Genomic DNA, 15906 nt, shown 5'->3' with positions numbered 1-15906 from the left:
GCACACGCGGATACCGTTAGAGGGGGTGCACTTGCGCCGCTCCGGCGAACCTGTACGAGGGATTCGACGACCGGCTGTTCGAGGAAGATTGATCGAGGAGGAGACGAACCACGCGGACACGCTGCCCCAACTCTTCTTCCGCTGCACGGCACTGCGCGTCTAGTGGTAACGATCTGTGATCTATCTCCCGTAGCATGTTCTTGGTTGTTCTGTGTGTAGGAAAATTTTATTTGTAGTCGACGCATCCTACCATAGAACCCAACAATTTGGTCACCGGAAAGGTTTTGGGATGTACCGGGTATTCATCGGATCACCGAAAAGGGTTCCGAGAGACCTGTGGGAAGTATACGGGCCTAATGGGCCAAGTTGAGGCACACACCAGCCCACAAGGGGTTGGCGCGCCCTCTCCCTGGCCCCAGCCCTAGGGAAGGAAAGGGGGAAGGGCTAGCCCCTCCCGCCTTCCCCTCCTCATGGGAGAAAGGAAAGGGGGGCACCCTCCCCTGCCTTTCCCCGCGTGCCTAAGAAAGGCAAGGGGGGAGGCTAGGGCAGGGCCCGAGGTGGCCGCCGGCCCCTTGGGCGAACCCTAGGCTGCCTTCCCTCCTCCCCCACCTATATATATTTGTGGAGGGAGAGGGGCAAAACACACCATAATCCCCAAGCCGTGCTGGATCCGGCGGTACAATCCTGCTAGGGGATTGATCCCGTCGTTTGGCGCTATGTGGTGAATGTCGGGATGGTGGCCCCGGGGACGTGGCGGGTGGATCCGTGAGGTGGCCGCAACGATGACGAGCCCGCGAGATGGTTGCAACGACGGCTAAATCTGGGCCAAGTTGCGTTAGTGTGTCACTCTCTCCCATCGACGGAATCGAAGGTGGTGTGATAATGACTGAAAACAGGGTGACGTGTAGGACGACCGACCCGGAGCATAATCACTTTGCTTGAACTACAGAGAAAATCGTTGGGTCGTTTTGACCACTTGATCGGGACGTTGCCGGGTTTAAGAACTGAGATCAAATATTCGTGGCACCCCCAAAAAAGAAAGGGCCTCGCCGACGGGGGAGCAGATAAAACAGAAGGAAAAGGGGGTCAAGCAACTTGAACTCAGAAACTTAGGTTAGGGAACAGCGCAAAAAGGATACCGGGAGCACCCGAGCTCTCGTGCGGGGTAGGGTGCTCAGGAGGCCTTTCCCGTCGTTACTCACAGGCTTCCAACAGCAAGAGGCACGATAACACTCGTAGCGATGAGCCCTCGATGATGCCCCCTTCCTCTAGCTGGGGAAGGTATCTGGGCCTGGCTCCCCGAGGACTAGCCGACATCAGGACGACCAGTTGCACCAGGTAGAAGCTTTGCTTGCCGGGTGGTGTGGCGAGCCTCAATCGCGATCCACCAGCCTAGCTCCTCGATGGGTGCTCCACGACATCTCAGTCGTTCGTCGACTCGTTTTGGCCCAAACCAAGCTAGGGGGTTGGTTTTTTCGTCCACGGGATCGAGGCGGTGGCAACGGCGATATGGGTTGATTCCGGCAATGGCGGCGACCGACGAGCGAATTGGAGTGTGACATGAGGGCGGCAGAGGCTACGATGCGTCAGCGGGACGACGACAGAGGTTAGGTGGACGCCGAAGGCAATGCCGACGTTGATGCGGGTGAGCAGGGAAAAGAGGCCGTCACGAGGAGACAATTGATTTTTTTCCTAAGAAGTGGCTACAGCCGCAACCGATGCGCCGCTTATATTTTTTTGAGGAGTTAAACCAGATAAAAATTAAATTGTCTGAGGAGTTAAAGCTTTTTAAGGGTGGATGCTCTTATTCTGAGGAGATGCTCTTATAATGGAATAATAAAGCTAGATTCATTTCGAAAAAAGGTAAATATAATTTAGAAAAAAAAGGTAAAATATACAAACGAGTGCCTCGTCTGCAGAGCGAGGAAGGGAGCGTTCTGAGAAAAAAAAAGCGAGAGAGCGCTGAGAGGCAGAGCATGAGAGGGCTCCTCGGGCTCGGGAGGCAGCCGCCGCCGCTCCCTCTTTTCCCCGCCGGCAAGAGGGCCTCGCCGGCTGCCACCCTCCTCCTCCGCGTCCGCCGCCTCCTTCCGTCCAGCCGCCTCTTTCGTCTGCTCCTCCTCCTCGCCGCCCTCTCGCTCGTCCCTCCGGCCTTCTTCCACTTCCGCCTCCGCCGCTTCAACCGCGTGCGTCCCCACACTCGTCCATCCTTCGAGATCTCTCCCCCTTTCGGAAACTTCTATAGGTGACGCGTTGATTCTAACGATCTATTGCCTCTCCAGATGCGCGAGAGGAGTTGCGGGTGGATCCCGAGCCCGCCGCTGGTGTGCGCGCACGGCGGCGACTCCACCAACGCGTTCCCAAACTCGGTGGGTGGTAGATCACCGTCATCCCGGATTCACACTGAAGTTGTTACGGGTGGATTTCTTTTTCTTTCCTTTTTAACTGGAGATGTGTTTGTGAGTTGTTGGTTTCAGATGGACGCCTTCAGGATGGCTCTGGATGCCCGTGTAGACTGTGTGGAGGTGGATGTTTCGAGGTCCTCGGATGGCACCCTCTTAGCACTCCATGACAGGTAATTGAAGCCCTGCTTGGCTGTAGTAGTATAATGGACCTGAAACATGCCATTTATGTGTGACATGAACTGCAAACGGGACTGCTGACTGTTCACTAGGTGCAGTAGCTGAGCTCAGTAAGCGTTGTTGCATTTGTTGTATCTATCCATGAACACAGGTCAAGATTAATGGAACTGGAGACACCAGTTACAAATTATAATACTAATGGGCTCTTGATTGGTTTTTGTTGTGTACCATTTGATTTGGACATTCTTTGTTTGATTCATTATTCGCAGATTAAACTGTAGGTTGATCCATCATATACCATTTTTTCGTGCATAGCACCCTGGCTCAGGCCCCGTTTGATAACTCAGTATTTTCTATGTATTGTGAGAATACTACAGTTTTTATGATTACCACAGTTTAAATTACTGTGAGCTGTTTGGCAACCACACAAAACTGCAATGTTAATACAACATATTCCCTAAACCACGGTAGTTTCTCTGCATAAAAAAAACAACCATGGACCTCTTTTTTTTTAAAACAGAGCACGCGAAAAGAACGAGCTCATCCGTCGCCATCGCCGCCGCCCTGTCATTCGTGGAGGGTGTCTTGGTCGCCGGCCATGAACAAATAAAAAAGGTTCCTCCCGCTACTTCCTCCGATTTTCCCTGAAAGTCGTGTCCACCAATTTGCTTTTCGCTCTGCATCATGGACTGGCCTAGCCGGGATGACCAAGCCGTTCTCGTCCATGCGCCGCTCCGCTTTGCGTGGTGGGCCGCCGGCATAGCCGTGTTGCAGAGCGTCAGGTGCTTGCTCCGCGCCAGTACGTTGTACTAGTTCGATTGCATAATTGGTGACTGTAACATCGAGCTTGTCTGTCCATTCAATTAGTCCGTGGTCGTACTAGTTTGTGCATGCTGGTGCTCTGTGCATGGCTGTTCATGAGCTTGCAACTCTAGCTAGCTAGCAACGGGAGCGTTTGCAACTGCTTCAAACGGCAAGCTAGTTAATTTTAGTTGGCGCATATAAGCTCTTGCCAAACAGGTCCACAGTATTCCCAATACTTTAAAATACTTTGTTATATCAAAACTGTGGTTTTTTGTGCCTACAGGTTAAATTACTGTGGTTTTTTGTGCCTACAGGTTAAATTACTGTGGTTTTCAATACTTTGGTCTTTACAATACTTTGCTATCAATGATTTGTAACTGACAAATGCAACACTAAATAAGTTCTCCTGTCTATTGGATGGAGAATTATGCAGTTTATATCTGCATTTGGATGTTTGGTAACACATTATTAATACATTGACATTTCGGAGACCATCTACGTTGATTTTTTTCCCTTTTCAGTTCTAGTTAGTAGAGAACTCACTTCTAACTAAATGACATATAGCTGCTTACTTTCCTAATGATAGTTTGCCTCAGTATAAATGGATCTTATAATTATCAAAGGGTCTCACCTTCTGGTATTGGCCTGTTAGCATTGTTTGAAGAAAGTGTGGGAACCCAAAAGATATTCTTTTTGTAAGTTTAACATTATTAGAGTTGGCATCAACAAGCATTAGTCACTTAGTTGACACTTAAATATAAATTAGCCAAAAATTCTTTAGTACAGTAGCCTGCATGCTAATTCTTTATTTATAATAACATATCATGGGCCTAATTCAAAATTCACACAGTTAGGGATCTGCAAAGAATGTCTGGTAATTCTACAGCAAAAGTTGGCCACTGGAGCACTCATGAGGTGAGCTCATTTTATTTTGTTTAATCTAGCTGTAACTTTCCAAATTTGTTGGTCTAGGTCTTGGTTCATTAGTGGTGCTTTATTATTTTAGCGAGGACAAAGGCCAGTCAAATGATAATATTAACTGCGGGTTGTGAACTAGCTGCATATATTTTTATTCAGTCCTAGTTTCCTTAGCACAACCTGATCATCAGCTGACGCTCGTCGTCATATGTTGATCTGGTGATGAAACACTAACAAAGTGACCTTTAGTCTTCATAGATAAAAGCGGTGACCACGAGGTTTCAGCTATCGAAAACAGTCCGAAACCAGGAAGTTCCCAAAGCAGAAGATGCTCTAGAGGTAAGCATTTGCCAAATGAGTTTGTGTTGGTAATCATTGTAATCACTTGAGCTTCAAATGACTTGTGTAAAATGTTGCCATAAGTGGATTATGTTTGATATACACACACTTATGAATTAATTGATTTCTATGCTACTGAACTTTTCTCCTCTTGTAGTTGATATCACAGTCTGTAAGGCAAGTAATTCTGGATGTCAAAGTTGGTCCTCCTTCATTTGAGAAAGGTTTGGCGGAAGATGTAATGTCTATTGTAAGTTCCAGGTAGCTCATTTCTTGTTTTACCTTAATAGAAGTTATACCTTTATTTACGTTTCTTGGTTCATGACATTTACCTTTTGAATCTGTATCATCATTTTCTAGAGGTTAAACGGAATTGGGACCTGTTGATTGTAATATGTGATTTGTGTAACAGTGGAAATGCTGTCATCCATGGCAAAATCATCTATTGTTCTATCCATCTACATCTAATTGAACTTGTGCACTTCTTTATTTGCTCGTTAGTTTCTGTCATTTGTCATTGGACTATAATAGTCTACAATATTGCAGTTTTTGAGCAGATTTGATAAAAACCTATCCTGCATCAATATAATTTTCATTATTTGCAGATCAGGAAAACAAACTGCAAAAATTGTGTTATCTGGGCAAAAAGTGACGACATAGGAAGAGATCTGATCAAGTTGTCTAAAGATGTTATGGTAAACTATTCTGTATTTTCCAGCTCTTAATACAATACAAGTCAATAACCCAGTCCCACTCTGTCATCCATGCCGACATGGCTACAACCACCTCTGCAATGTAACTCAAACATGCAATTTATCTGTTATAGGTTGGCTATATTGTTATGATGGATTGGTCCACTGGCAGAAGAATGGAGTTAGTGCGGATTGAAGGGGCAAAAGTTGCTGGTGTATACTATCCTTTGATCCACGAGAAGCTCATGAAGGTCATGCACAGGTAATGACTATCCTTTTTTGAAATTAGATGAAGAAATTAGTCTGACAGAAAATTAAAATTTGTAACTGCTTGGTTTCAAACACAGAAATGATAGAAAAGTGTATGCATGGACTGTTGACGATAGCGACTCCATGAAGAGGATGCTGTATGAGCAGGTTGATGCAATTGTCACAAGCAACCCTTCACTGCTGCAGCAGCTGATGCAGGAGATCAGAACAGAGTGCATGGAAGATGGTTTTGCCTTGCCGTAGTGATGGCTATAAACCTCACTGCATTTCCACGGTGATTGCTTGTGTCTGCATTATAAAAGAGAAGCATAACCAAAGAAAGGCGATTCTGCCTCTCCCTGGAGATTCCCCCCCCCCCTCAATATTTCCTATCCATGGAGATTGACCAGTAACACACGTAGATGATTTTACGATTGAAATGAGTTATGCCTCGGTACTTACTCTACCACATAGCCAAATAACAGTAGTTCCTATTCATTCAGCATACAGTAAAAGCTAAACAAAAATATGAACCTGTTGTGCCAACCGATGTACATATCTTCAAAGTTTGAATAAGCGTCTGTTTTACTGTCATCTTCCTTGAAATGAGAGGCCCAAGCTAATCAAGTCTGATCTTCGCTGGGAGGTCGTGGTCGTATAACCACACACTTTCCAATCTACCACTAGCTAGAACTGACAACACAGTTTGTTTGAAGACGTAAGCAGTCCTATAGGAATGCCAAAATATGGGTGGTCATGCATGCACCCTTTTTTGTTCGCGTACTTGTGAATTTAAGCACAGAGAAGTTACGAGTGTTCATGGATGTGTAACATGTTAGAACTTATTTTTTTTTTTGAAACGAGGCAAAAGACTTGCCATTTTCATTGATTAAGAAGAAGAGAATTACCCGGTTAATTGATGGAAAACCGGGCTAAAACCGATACATCACAACCCACATGACATGGGCACCACCGGTCAACCTGGCCACCGACATGGAACACGCCACGACGGCACATGCCAACAGATGGCCACACGCGCAAGCAACCGACAGCTCCGCTTTGACGACGAGCAACACAAGGGAAATAAGCAGGACTTGCGCCGACCATGCCCACCAGCCACCGAATGTCTGTCATCGTCACCACTGGACTCGCTCCAACGCAGCTCCGACTTCAAAGCAACCCAGCAACCACGGAAGAGCACCTCGGACACGACGGGAAGAACCGACTACCGAAGACCACGCCGTGACCCAAGCTCCTCTCAACGCCAACATCGTTGCCAAACAAAAACCAGTGCCCCGCCTCAGCCTCAGCAAACCAAGCGGCGAAGATGCCGCCATCGACGGCGAAGATGCCATCATCCTCCAGACTCTCAGTCGTAGCTGGCTCCGAGACGATGCCCCCAAGGAGGAGGAAGACGCGAAGACGCCTCCATCGCCCGATCCAACGGATCTGAGGTTTCCCTCCGGAGCCCAAGCCTTGGGGAGAAGGTGGAGCACCTCCACGATGACGCTTCCAAGAAAGACTGCGGCAACCGCGGGCGCCGCCGTCGCCGGCTCCGACGAAGACCGGAGCAAGGATTTCTCCCGGAGATGTGCCGACCCGCCACCACCGACCGCCGCCCACGAACCACCACCCCTGCCGAGGCCGACTCCAATCTAGCCACGGGACCCCTCGATCCGCCGCGTCCAGAAGCGCTCCGCCCCCTGGCCGAAGCCGCCACCACCTAACCCGGGGCTGCCGCCTCGGCAACCACAGCCCACCACCGTCGACGACATCACCACCAAAGGAGCCTGACCAGGCCCATTGGTCCGGAGCCCACATCACCAGATCCAGAGGCAAGGGAGGGCCTGACCAGATCGGAGACCTCGCTCCGGGCCTCGCTGCGATATGGCCGGCAGGCAGAGACGCCGCCGGGAAGCCGCAGCCTCGCGCGACGCACAGACCTCCGCCGTCAGATGTGGCCGGAGTCACATCGAAGGATGGGGAGGGGAGCACCGCGGTCGCTGGGCTCCAACCACACCGCAAGGCACGACCACGTCGACGCCGCCGCAGAAGCCGCGCGCCGCACCGCCAGCTCGAGCCACCACCACGGAAGCCGCCGTCGCAGAGGCTCCAGATCCGCCACCGCCTCCTACCGCCGACGGACGAGAGGAAGAGGAAGGGGAAGACCCCGCCGCCGCCGTCCGCCGCCCGGGCTTAGCCCGGCAGCCTCCTCCGGCGACGGCGAGGGGAGGGAGGGGGGCGAGGGGGCGGCCCGGCGGCGCGGACGAGGGCTCCGCCCGAGTCGCCGTGTTAGAACTTATTATTGTTACTTGAAGCATCTACAACCGCAATACCCGAAAGCCGGCCCCCAAACGCCCGCGGTTGCGCCGTGACTGGACACCACACCAAAAGCGTCCTCTACAACCCTGAAACAAACTTCATACCTCAAATCCATAATACATATGCAAATAAAAACCTATGTACTATTACATAGGTAAAAGTAAAACTACTCATCATCGGTGATTTCGACGATCTCTGTGCCCGGCGCTCGGTAGACAGGCAAGTGCAGAAGCTCCTCCGCCCGTGGAAGCTCCGGCACCTCCTCCGCCTCCGCCTCTGCGTCCAGTTCGGCAAATTGGGCCTCCGTCGCCGTCTCTTCTTGCTGGATGACCTACCTATTAGCCTCGATGCAGGCCTCGTCCTGGATGGACTCGAGGATGGCGGTCTGCTCCGCTATCTCCATCGCTTGGGCGGCCTCGTACTCTGCTTCCGTGTCCGCCAGGCGAAGCCCGCATCCGGCAAGCCGCCTCCTCGTCCATGGGCGCCAGCTCCTCCTCTTTCTCCCACAGCTCTGACAAATCCGGAGGAAGGCCGGCGGCAAAATGAGCAGTCCGCCTCGCCTGGATCTGCTCCAGCAGCTGCACCCGGCGCTCCGAAGTGAGCATAGCATAGGTGGCGATCCGACGCCTCGACATCGCAAACGATGGACAGAAGTGGATGCCGGTGGTTGAGAGGAGAAAGAGGAAGAAATGGGGCGGGCTTAGGGTTATGTTGCCGCTGTCCGGCTTAAATAGCCGGCTTCCTCCCTCGGGTGGCATGCCAGAGCCACGCCACACGGCGCGGAGCGAAGGAGGCACCCGTCTGACCAGCGGCCTCTCCGTGTCCCCGTGTGGGCCCTATCCGCCAGTCCGACGTGGCAGCCGTGCCTGGGTGCGTCCAGGCCTCCCCATATCCGCCCTAGATTTGGGCCGGATATGGAGAGTGCCGGTCAGCCCGGGTGTTCGGCCCGGCTACGGGGAGCTTGGTTGGGTGGCCAAAACTCATCCGGGCACTGACCAGACAGCCCATCCGGGCATTTGGGGCGGGTACGGGGGTCCGGTTGTAGATGCTCTTACCACGAACACTTGTCACATAAAAGTACCAAACTTTTCTCAATAAATGGAAGCAAGGGACATAAATAGGTTTGATCTATTACGCGCACGCACACCCTACCCCTACCCCTATGAGCACATTCGGGAGACCGAGCTGGTAAATCTTGAGATTGACGATGTCGTCACATGCACCTCATAGTCGACGGGAACGTTGTCTCCCACTGAACGCGAAACGCTGGAATGCCTGAAATAAATCAAGGAAAATGGGAACACCCATCGCATGTCCGGGTATTGAACCTGGGTGGGTTGGTTCCACCACAAGGAACATAACCTTTGAGCTACGCTTCTATACTTCACAAATCATTGTATTTCTATGGCATGTACGAAAGACTAGTTTTACGTTGAAACAAGGGCTTGTCAACCTGTCTTTTGAAGGGTGTATCCCGAACCATAATACTTTCAATGATAATGGGTTTTCAAACGAAGAATCATGCAGCTCTTCAAAGCCTAGTCTTCTGCAATTTCAGTCACCAGAAGCAGGAAGCTCAAGATGAGTGCAGCGAAGCTAGAGAAGTTGACTTCAAAGAATCTCAGTACTAACATTTGAGTTTATCAGAGGATCTTTTTTATGTTGTCTTTTATTACGGTCAATATCAGAACAAGGTAGACAAGTCTAACTCAAATATGTCGTTGACTCCTAAATTGTACAGCATTTAAACCAAAAAGATACATCTATATCTCCCGCATTCATTCCTTCCAAAACAGATTCAAATCTAGCAAGAAACAGACTTTGAAGGAAAATGCACCCATTACACATTTCCTTTAAAAAAATCATCTCTTCTTCTTGGCAGCTAGCAGCCATTAATAATTTTCTAATTCCACGTGCCTTTATTTACCTCGTTGTAGTACTATTCCTCTACATATTTCGTTGCCGAGGAGAGGAAGCGGGGACTGTTTGAGCAAACAGCCACAGGATCTCTCTCTACCTCCATCATCAAGGTCAGTTTTTGCTTGGAGAGAAATGATCTTACTTACTTACATGGTTAAGTAGTTTTTATCTTTATCTTTTCTATGCCTGCCAGCGTCCTTTTTGTTTAACTATGTACTTTAGGTGTAGTTTCTTTTGAAACTGAGGTGATACTGCAGATGTAGTGATTTTGTCCACTTGAACGCCTTCTTATAGATCTCTTAAAAAAACGTACTAATATTCGTGGCAAGCACACACGTAAGTTCAACAACGGCTATAGTTTTCTGATGCCAGGTTCCCCGATTACTTTCTTGTATTTTGTTTCAACCAAAACCCTTTTGTTTTTGCGAGAATGTTTCAACTAGAAATCTGGTCTGACGTACATACATATCGATTTGTACGACCTTACCTTTGTCTATATATATATATATACTCCAGTATAAGCTCGGTAAGTTTCTGAGCTATATCAAGTGTGCAATAGAGTTAGAGACCCACACAGTATTTTTCTTTCTTTGCAGGCAAAGAATATGTATTCTTTAAAAAAAAATCAAAGATTCTTAGGCCCATCGTTTGATCATAGCTTGGCAACGAATACTCTTTCCATTGCGTGTAGGCAATAAAGGCTAACTATTTGCACTAAACAAAGTTAAATATTGACCCATGCCTTCTTCACGGGTACATAGCCATGGATGATGCATTAGAGCATCAGGAAGTTCCCAGTAAATGTATTTCATCCAAATCAGCTACACAAAAATAATGAACTTTTAGTAATTTCTATTGAGAAACACGGAGGAACACATACATGTAAAGCAAAAGTCGTTGTGGTCATGTCCAGGATGGCCTTTTATAGCCTCTCTAAAATTACCGCATGTAATATTGTATGCCAGGCTTCATAGTTCAGAACTTGTGTGTTCCTCAAAAGACTCAAGAAGTATAACATATCTAGTTAAGTACCATTCTTAGCTCTTGTATGTGTGCTTCTGTATGTTGTCAAACATAATGTCTTTTTACTGCAGTTTTTTTCACATGCTTGCGGCTTTTCTTTGAATTTCACAGGTAACAGAGGTGCCGAGAATTTTGCAGAGATTCTAGGGTTCAAGACTACAGGAGGTAACATGGGACACTTTGTTATTGATGACTTTGATAATTTTCGGTAGACTGGCCTTACTGTTTACTGTTGTAAATACTTGGAAATTTACCGTGCCTCTATCTTTTTTTTAGTGCTTCATAAGTTCTTTGTTTTTATCAATACTTATAGGACAATTATTTGAGTTCTTCAAAAGTTCCTTGGTTGTCTCGTTTTTTTTTTTGGAAAAGGGGTGATTCCCCGGCCTCTGCATCAGGTGGATGCATACGGCCATATAGATAAATAAAATAGGTTCCACAATGTCGGAAAAGTCGTAAAAGAAAACTACGTCGAGCTCACATAGACGTCGACACTAAAATACAAAAAAGGCCATCAAGCCACAACCGGCTGGCAGAAAACTAGGTATGGAAACTAATTGCCAATCCTATTACATGACCGCCATCCAAACCGGTTGAATATATCCCGCGCTACCATCTCCCACCGGACAGATCCAGTAACCAAACGCTCCCTGGCCTCCGTCGGAGTGAGTAGGGACCACATACGGATCAACGCCGTAGCTCGGAATACAACCTGCAAAAAATGAATAGTAGTTATTCTGTTAAAAGCCAAATCATTTCTGCAGTTCCAAATTGCCCATAACAACGCACAAACTCCTACACGAATGTGTCTAGCTGTACCGGACTCTATCCCATCCAGCCACGTTCCAAATAACGACCCGACCGAACTATCCCTTGGTTGTCTCGTATTATTTAATTTATTGTTCAAAAAGAAACTGAGTTCTTTAGCCTCATCGATCTTTCATATGTGGTGTTATGTATCATAGAACGTTCCCTTTGTTTCTCAAAGTTTAGTTGTCCTGATTTGTGGTACATTTCGAAAACATAGCTTAGATGTGTAACGAGAACTGGATTCCAATTTCATTTCAAAAATATCCTCTATTCCATAAAGCAGTATGACGCTGCAAAAAATATATATCCAAATTTCTATCTAAATAGTACTCCCTCCGTTCCTAAATATAAGTCTTTGTAGAGATTTCACTATGAACTACATACGGAGCAAAATGATTGAATTTATACTCTAAAATGCATCTACATACATCCGTATGTGGTCTATAGTGGAATCTCTACAAAGACACTTATATTTAGGAATGGAGGGAGTATGAAGTTAGGTAAAAATGGTGTTATATGTTTTTCATGATAACTAAATCTACAATATAATTATTTACAATATTTTACCTACATGCTCAAACATATGCAATAATCTATTCTATTTTTCCCAGCAGAATATGTAATGATCTATTCAATATAAAAGAAAGTCAAACTCCAACCATATATAATGGAGCAAAGCTAGAAAGGCACTGTTTTCTTCGGACATGTGATCAGAATAATTACACATGAACTTTGTCTGATATCTTCTATACTGTTACCTAACTTAATATCTACCTTTATGCCATGGTATTAGAGTTTTCTTTTAGCTAGCTAAATGTTTTTCGAGGAGATGGCTTCAGAATGTTCATTATCTTTCCCTGCATACATATACACTAAGCAATAATATCACATTATATTCCTTCTGTATCACAATATTTTCATTTTATTTTTCATTTTAATTGATGTGGTCTCCTGTAGTATTTGTCCATTACAATTGTTGAAATATTTCACATCATACAATCATCATCCTCGTGATTATATATATCACGGCTTATTTTCTTTAGAAAAGAAGTGCGCACTCCTAGATATCTTTACTTAAAGCAAAGTGAATTCGATTGTTTAGGGTTTAAATGACAGTTTTCCAGTTTCCTCCTTTGCTAACAAGAAGCATGAAACATCTTGTGTCATCCGGTACTTAATACATGATTTTAAACCTGTACATGCATATACATTGATGTTGATTTGACCAGTTATATTGGAGCTGCCGTGTCAGTTTCTGCCCCACGGCACGCTAGGTAGCTAGTGTTGTACCTACATAAAATGCTTAACTACATCTATACGGAAAATACAAAAGAAATTTTTATTTATATTCTTACTAAATAGTTGCACTATAAATGAACTATGCAGATTATCCTTTAGTAATGGATCAGTCAATATACATTTAACACTAAGATATAAGCTAGGCATAATCCAACATGCATATTTCATATCCTTGGGGGTTTGAGCAAAAAAGAACGGTAGCTAGTAAGTGTCCTGGGGCATGTGCTCTTGGTACCTTCTTTTTTCCTTACTCTGCATATTAGTCTCGTTAGGACGAAGCCTTTGACCAACAATTACACTATCAATATGTAAACTTTTGTGATACAAATCATAATCATAAAAAAAGTATTTTGGAATACGAATCTAACAGCGTCAATTTTATGTCACATAAAATACATACCATAGAGTAATTGTTGGTCAAAGGCTTGTCCTAGCAAGACCCAATATGTAGTAGAAAAAGGAGGGACTATGAAAATATGCATGCTTGTCTTATGTGGAAAAAAGAATAAATTCAACACAACAAAGTTGTTATTCTAGACACGCATTCTTGTGTTCTTTTACTGAAGAACACAATTAGCAAACAGCTGGGGCGAAAGCCTAGTTCGAGAGAGAACACAATTAGCATGTTTTCTCACTAAAAATCACTGGTACATGTGTACATGACTGAATTAGTTTCTTTTTGGAAACGTTAAAGTGCACTTCTAATTTTTTATTCCCTCCGCCTCATAATATATGAACATTTTGGTGTAAAAAACGCTCTTATATTATGGGGCGGAGGGAGTATATACTAAAGAGTACAAGTACCTTAGGTGTATCAAATGCACGTTTGAAAAGAGACACTAAATACGTGAGAACAAATTCAAAGCAATAAATTGCTATTCTAGACACCGAATCTTGTGTTTTTCAATGTAGAACATAAACTTTTTTCTATAAAGGGTGCTTTATTATCTCAAAATGTAGCAAGCAGATACAAAGCATTATGAGTGACATAAACTAGCATATGTTTTATCACCAAATACTCTTTTTGTGAGCATAATGCTTTGTATATGAATTTGTTTTTCATTTTGCTTTATTTTCCCCCAAAATAAAGTGCAAGTAGTTTGGGTGCAATGCATGCAGACGGACGGCATCCGCGAGTCCGCAAGATGAAAATTAAGCATAGCACAATTATTAAAGTAGCGAATTTTAGTGTGTTTTTGGCTTCGTGGACTTCAGAATGTGTAGCTTTTCCATTTATTTAATAAATCGGAGTATTAGCTAGCGGCTCGACTTCAGAATGTGTAGCCTTTTCATTTATCCAGGTCTGGTTAGAAAAAAGTGTTTGTCTTAGTTCTTAGTATCTATTTTTTGAAAGAAAGCTGTAAGGGGTTAACTAAAACCCTGTTAGTGGAGCTGTACATGCATTCACTTCCCCAGCGAAGTGAGCTCGTGTTCTTTTGGCTTATTTCATCTTTCTGTTCCCCCTTTCCTTTAGTTAGCAAGTAACCACATGATCAACATCTAAATGTTATCACTTTTTGAAAAATCTAAATGCTATCACTGTCGACGTTTTGGTATACATCTCAATTTTCGTTTAGGATTTGATTGTAATTGAACTTATGTTAAACCCTGACAAAGTCTTGTCTGTTGCGCAGTCTTCCCCCGTGAAGTGCGGGCTTAATTACGTCGTAAGCTGCAATGGAGCGCAACCCCAGGACACCGGCTCCCCGGGTGTACACGGAGGTCCCGCCGGCTACAATATTCGTGCGTGCCACCACGTCGACGTTCAAGGAGGTGGTGCAGCGTCTCACCGGCCAGCCGGCGGCCGGAAATACCGTGGCCCGTCGCTATGGTGCCACCGTGCAGCAGCCACCGCCGCCACCGGTGCCACGCGCGGCCGGCATCGTGTCGCCATATACGCACCCGCTACCACTGTTGTCGGACATGCCGGGCCTGTGCATCTCCAACAAGGCGGTGAAGGTGAACACACTGTTCCCGATGACATCGGCGTCAATGCTCGCTGAAGACGTGGAGGTGGAGACGGTGGACGCTGAAGAGGAGAAGGCCATCAAGGAGGGGAGGTTCTACCTGCTTCCGTCGGGAATGTGCCGCTGCTGCCACGGCGAGCCGAAACTGCTTCCATTGTTTCCAGGAGCGGAGTAGCCCCTTCCTACAGTGATGGAAGTTGAGAATTATATGAAGCGCCTATGCGTCTGGGAGGACTTGGTGAACACATATTATGCGTGGTGTGATACTTCCAACTATCTCTTACTTAAGCAGATGTGTTGGATTTTGTCGTTCTCACTGAACATAGTCATGCATGGAGATAACTAGTGAACGAAAATCAGAAGGAACGAACGCTCCCTGGCTATCCTCCAGGGAGGACGAGTACTGCGCCATCCATCGGTGCAGCGAGCGTGGGCTGGACAGCGTTAAGTCCCTGCAATCCGATTTCGAGCGCAATGTAGCGCGTTGGATCTTGCACAACGAGTCTCCATTAGATTTTCTTGATCACTGAGATTAAGTAAATGCTTAAAGTCTTGTGTGAGTAGCTTTAATTAGTTTGGTTTACAAGGTTTACAAGGTTTCGCGATGGCTCTCCGGTTGGCTCCGCCGCCCAGCCGGATTAGATCTCCCCCGCCTCGTCGCCGCCGCGTGTGTGTGTTGGGCGTGTTGTGCTGTACCCACAGCTGAACCCATTTGGTGTTTGTGTGTTCGTCTGTTAGACCTTGCCTGCGGTGGCCGTGTGTGTGTTCGCTTGTCAGTACTTTGTTGGATCTTGTGCTCGGTGGTTGCTTTATTTATAAAGTGGGGCGCAAGCCTTTTTGGGTAAAATTTCACTCACTCTTGAAATGGTCGAAATTTCAAAATTTTCAAAAATTGTTTCATACAAATCAACGCAATTTTTGTTTGAATTCAAATAATTTTAAATTTAAACAGATAGATAAAAGAACGCGTAGCACAGGATTAAC

The 15906-nt window shown here is 46.0% G+C and overlaps 2 protein-coding genes across 2 annotated transcripts; both read left to right on the top strand.

Annotated features, from left to right (window-relative positions):
- The first annotated feature begins 1908 nt into the window (after positions 1-1908).
- On the top strand, positions 1909-6175 carry LOC109762785 (glycerophosphodiester phosphodiesterase GDPD4). The gene is made up of 9 exons (XM_020321657.4): positions 1909-2183; positions 2280-2366; positions 2475-2572; positions 4238-4298; positions 4560-4640; positions 4798-4890; positions 5246-5335; positions 5467-5594; positions 5680-6175. The coding sequence occupies exons 1-9, from the start codon at positions 1977-1979 to the stop codon at positions 5843-5845; spliced, it is 1011 nt and encodes a 336-aa protein (XP_020177246.1). The 5' UTR covers positions 1909-1976; the 3' UTR covers positions 5846-6175.
- Positions 6176-8396: 2221 nt separating this feature from the next.
- LOC109762783 (VQ motif-containing protein 31-like) lies at positions 8397-15403 on the top strand. Its single transcript, XM_040386653.3, has 3 exons — positions 8397-9933; positions 10958-11011; positions 14590-15403. The coding sequence occupies exon 3, from the start codon at positions 14633-14635 to the stop codon at positions 15095-15097; it is 465 nt and encodes a 154-aa protein (XP_040242587.1). The 5' UTR covers positions 8397-9933; positions 10958-11011; positions 14590-14632; the 3' UTR covers positions 15098-15403.
- The last annotated feature ends 503 nt before the right edge of the window (positions 15404-15906 follow it).

The sequence above is a fragment of the Aegilops tauschii genome, chromosome 4, assembly GCF_002575655.3.
Source record: "Aegilops tauschii subsp. strangulata cultivar AL8/78 chromosome 4, Aet v6.0, whole genome shotgun sequence".
NCBI classification, from domain to species: Eukaryota; Viridiplantae; Streptophyta; class Magnoliopsida; order Poales; family Poaceae; genus Aegilops; species Aegilops tauschii.
This window is presented reverse-complemented; position numbering and strand designations above follow the sequence as displayed.

Excerpts from the sequence above, each read along its gene's own strand:
- LOC109762785 (XM_020321657.4), top strand. The coding sequence starts at position 1,977 with ATGAGAGGGCTCCTCGGGCTCGGGAGGCAGCCGCCGCCGCTCCCTCTT. Across the intron at positions 4,299-4,559 it reads GCCACTGGAGCACTCATGAG|ATAAAAGCGGTGACCACGAG; the intron begins GTGAGCTCATTT and ends TAGTCTTCATAG. Across the intron at positions 5,595-5,679 it reads CTCATGAAGGTCATGCACAG|AAATGATAGAAAAGTGTATG; the intron begins GTAATGACTATC and ends TTTCAAACACAG.
- LOC109762783 (XM_040386653.3), top strand. The coding sequence starts at position 14,633 with ATGGAGCGCAACCCCAGGACACCGGCTCCCCGGGTGTACACGGAGGTC.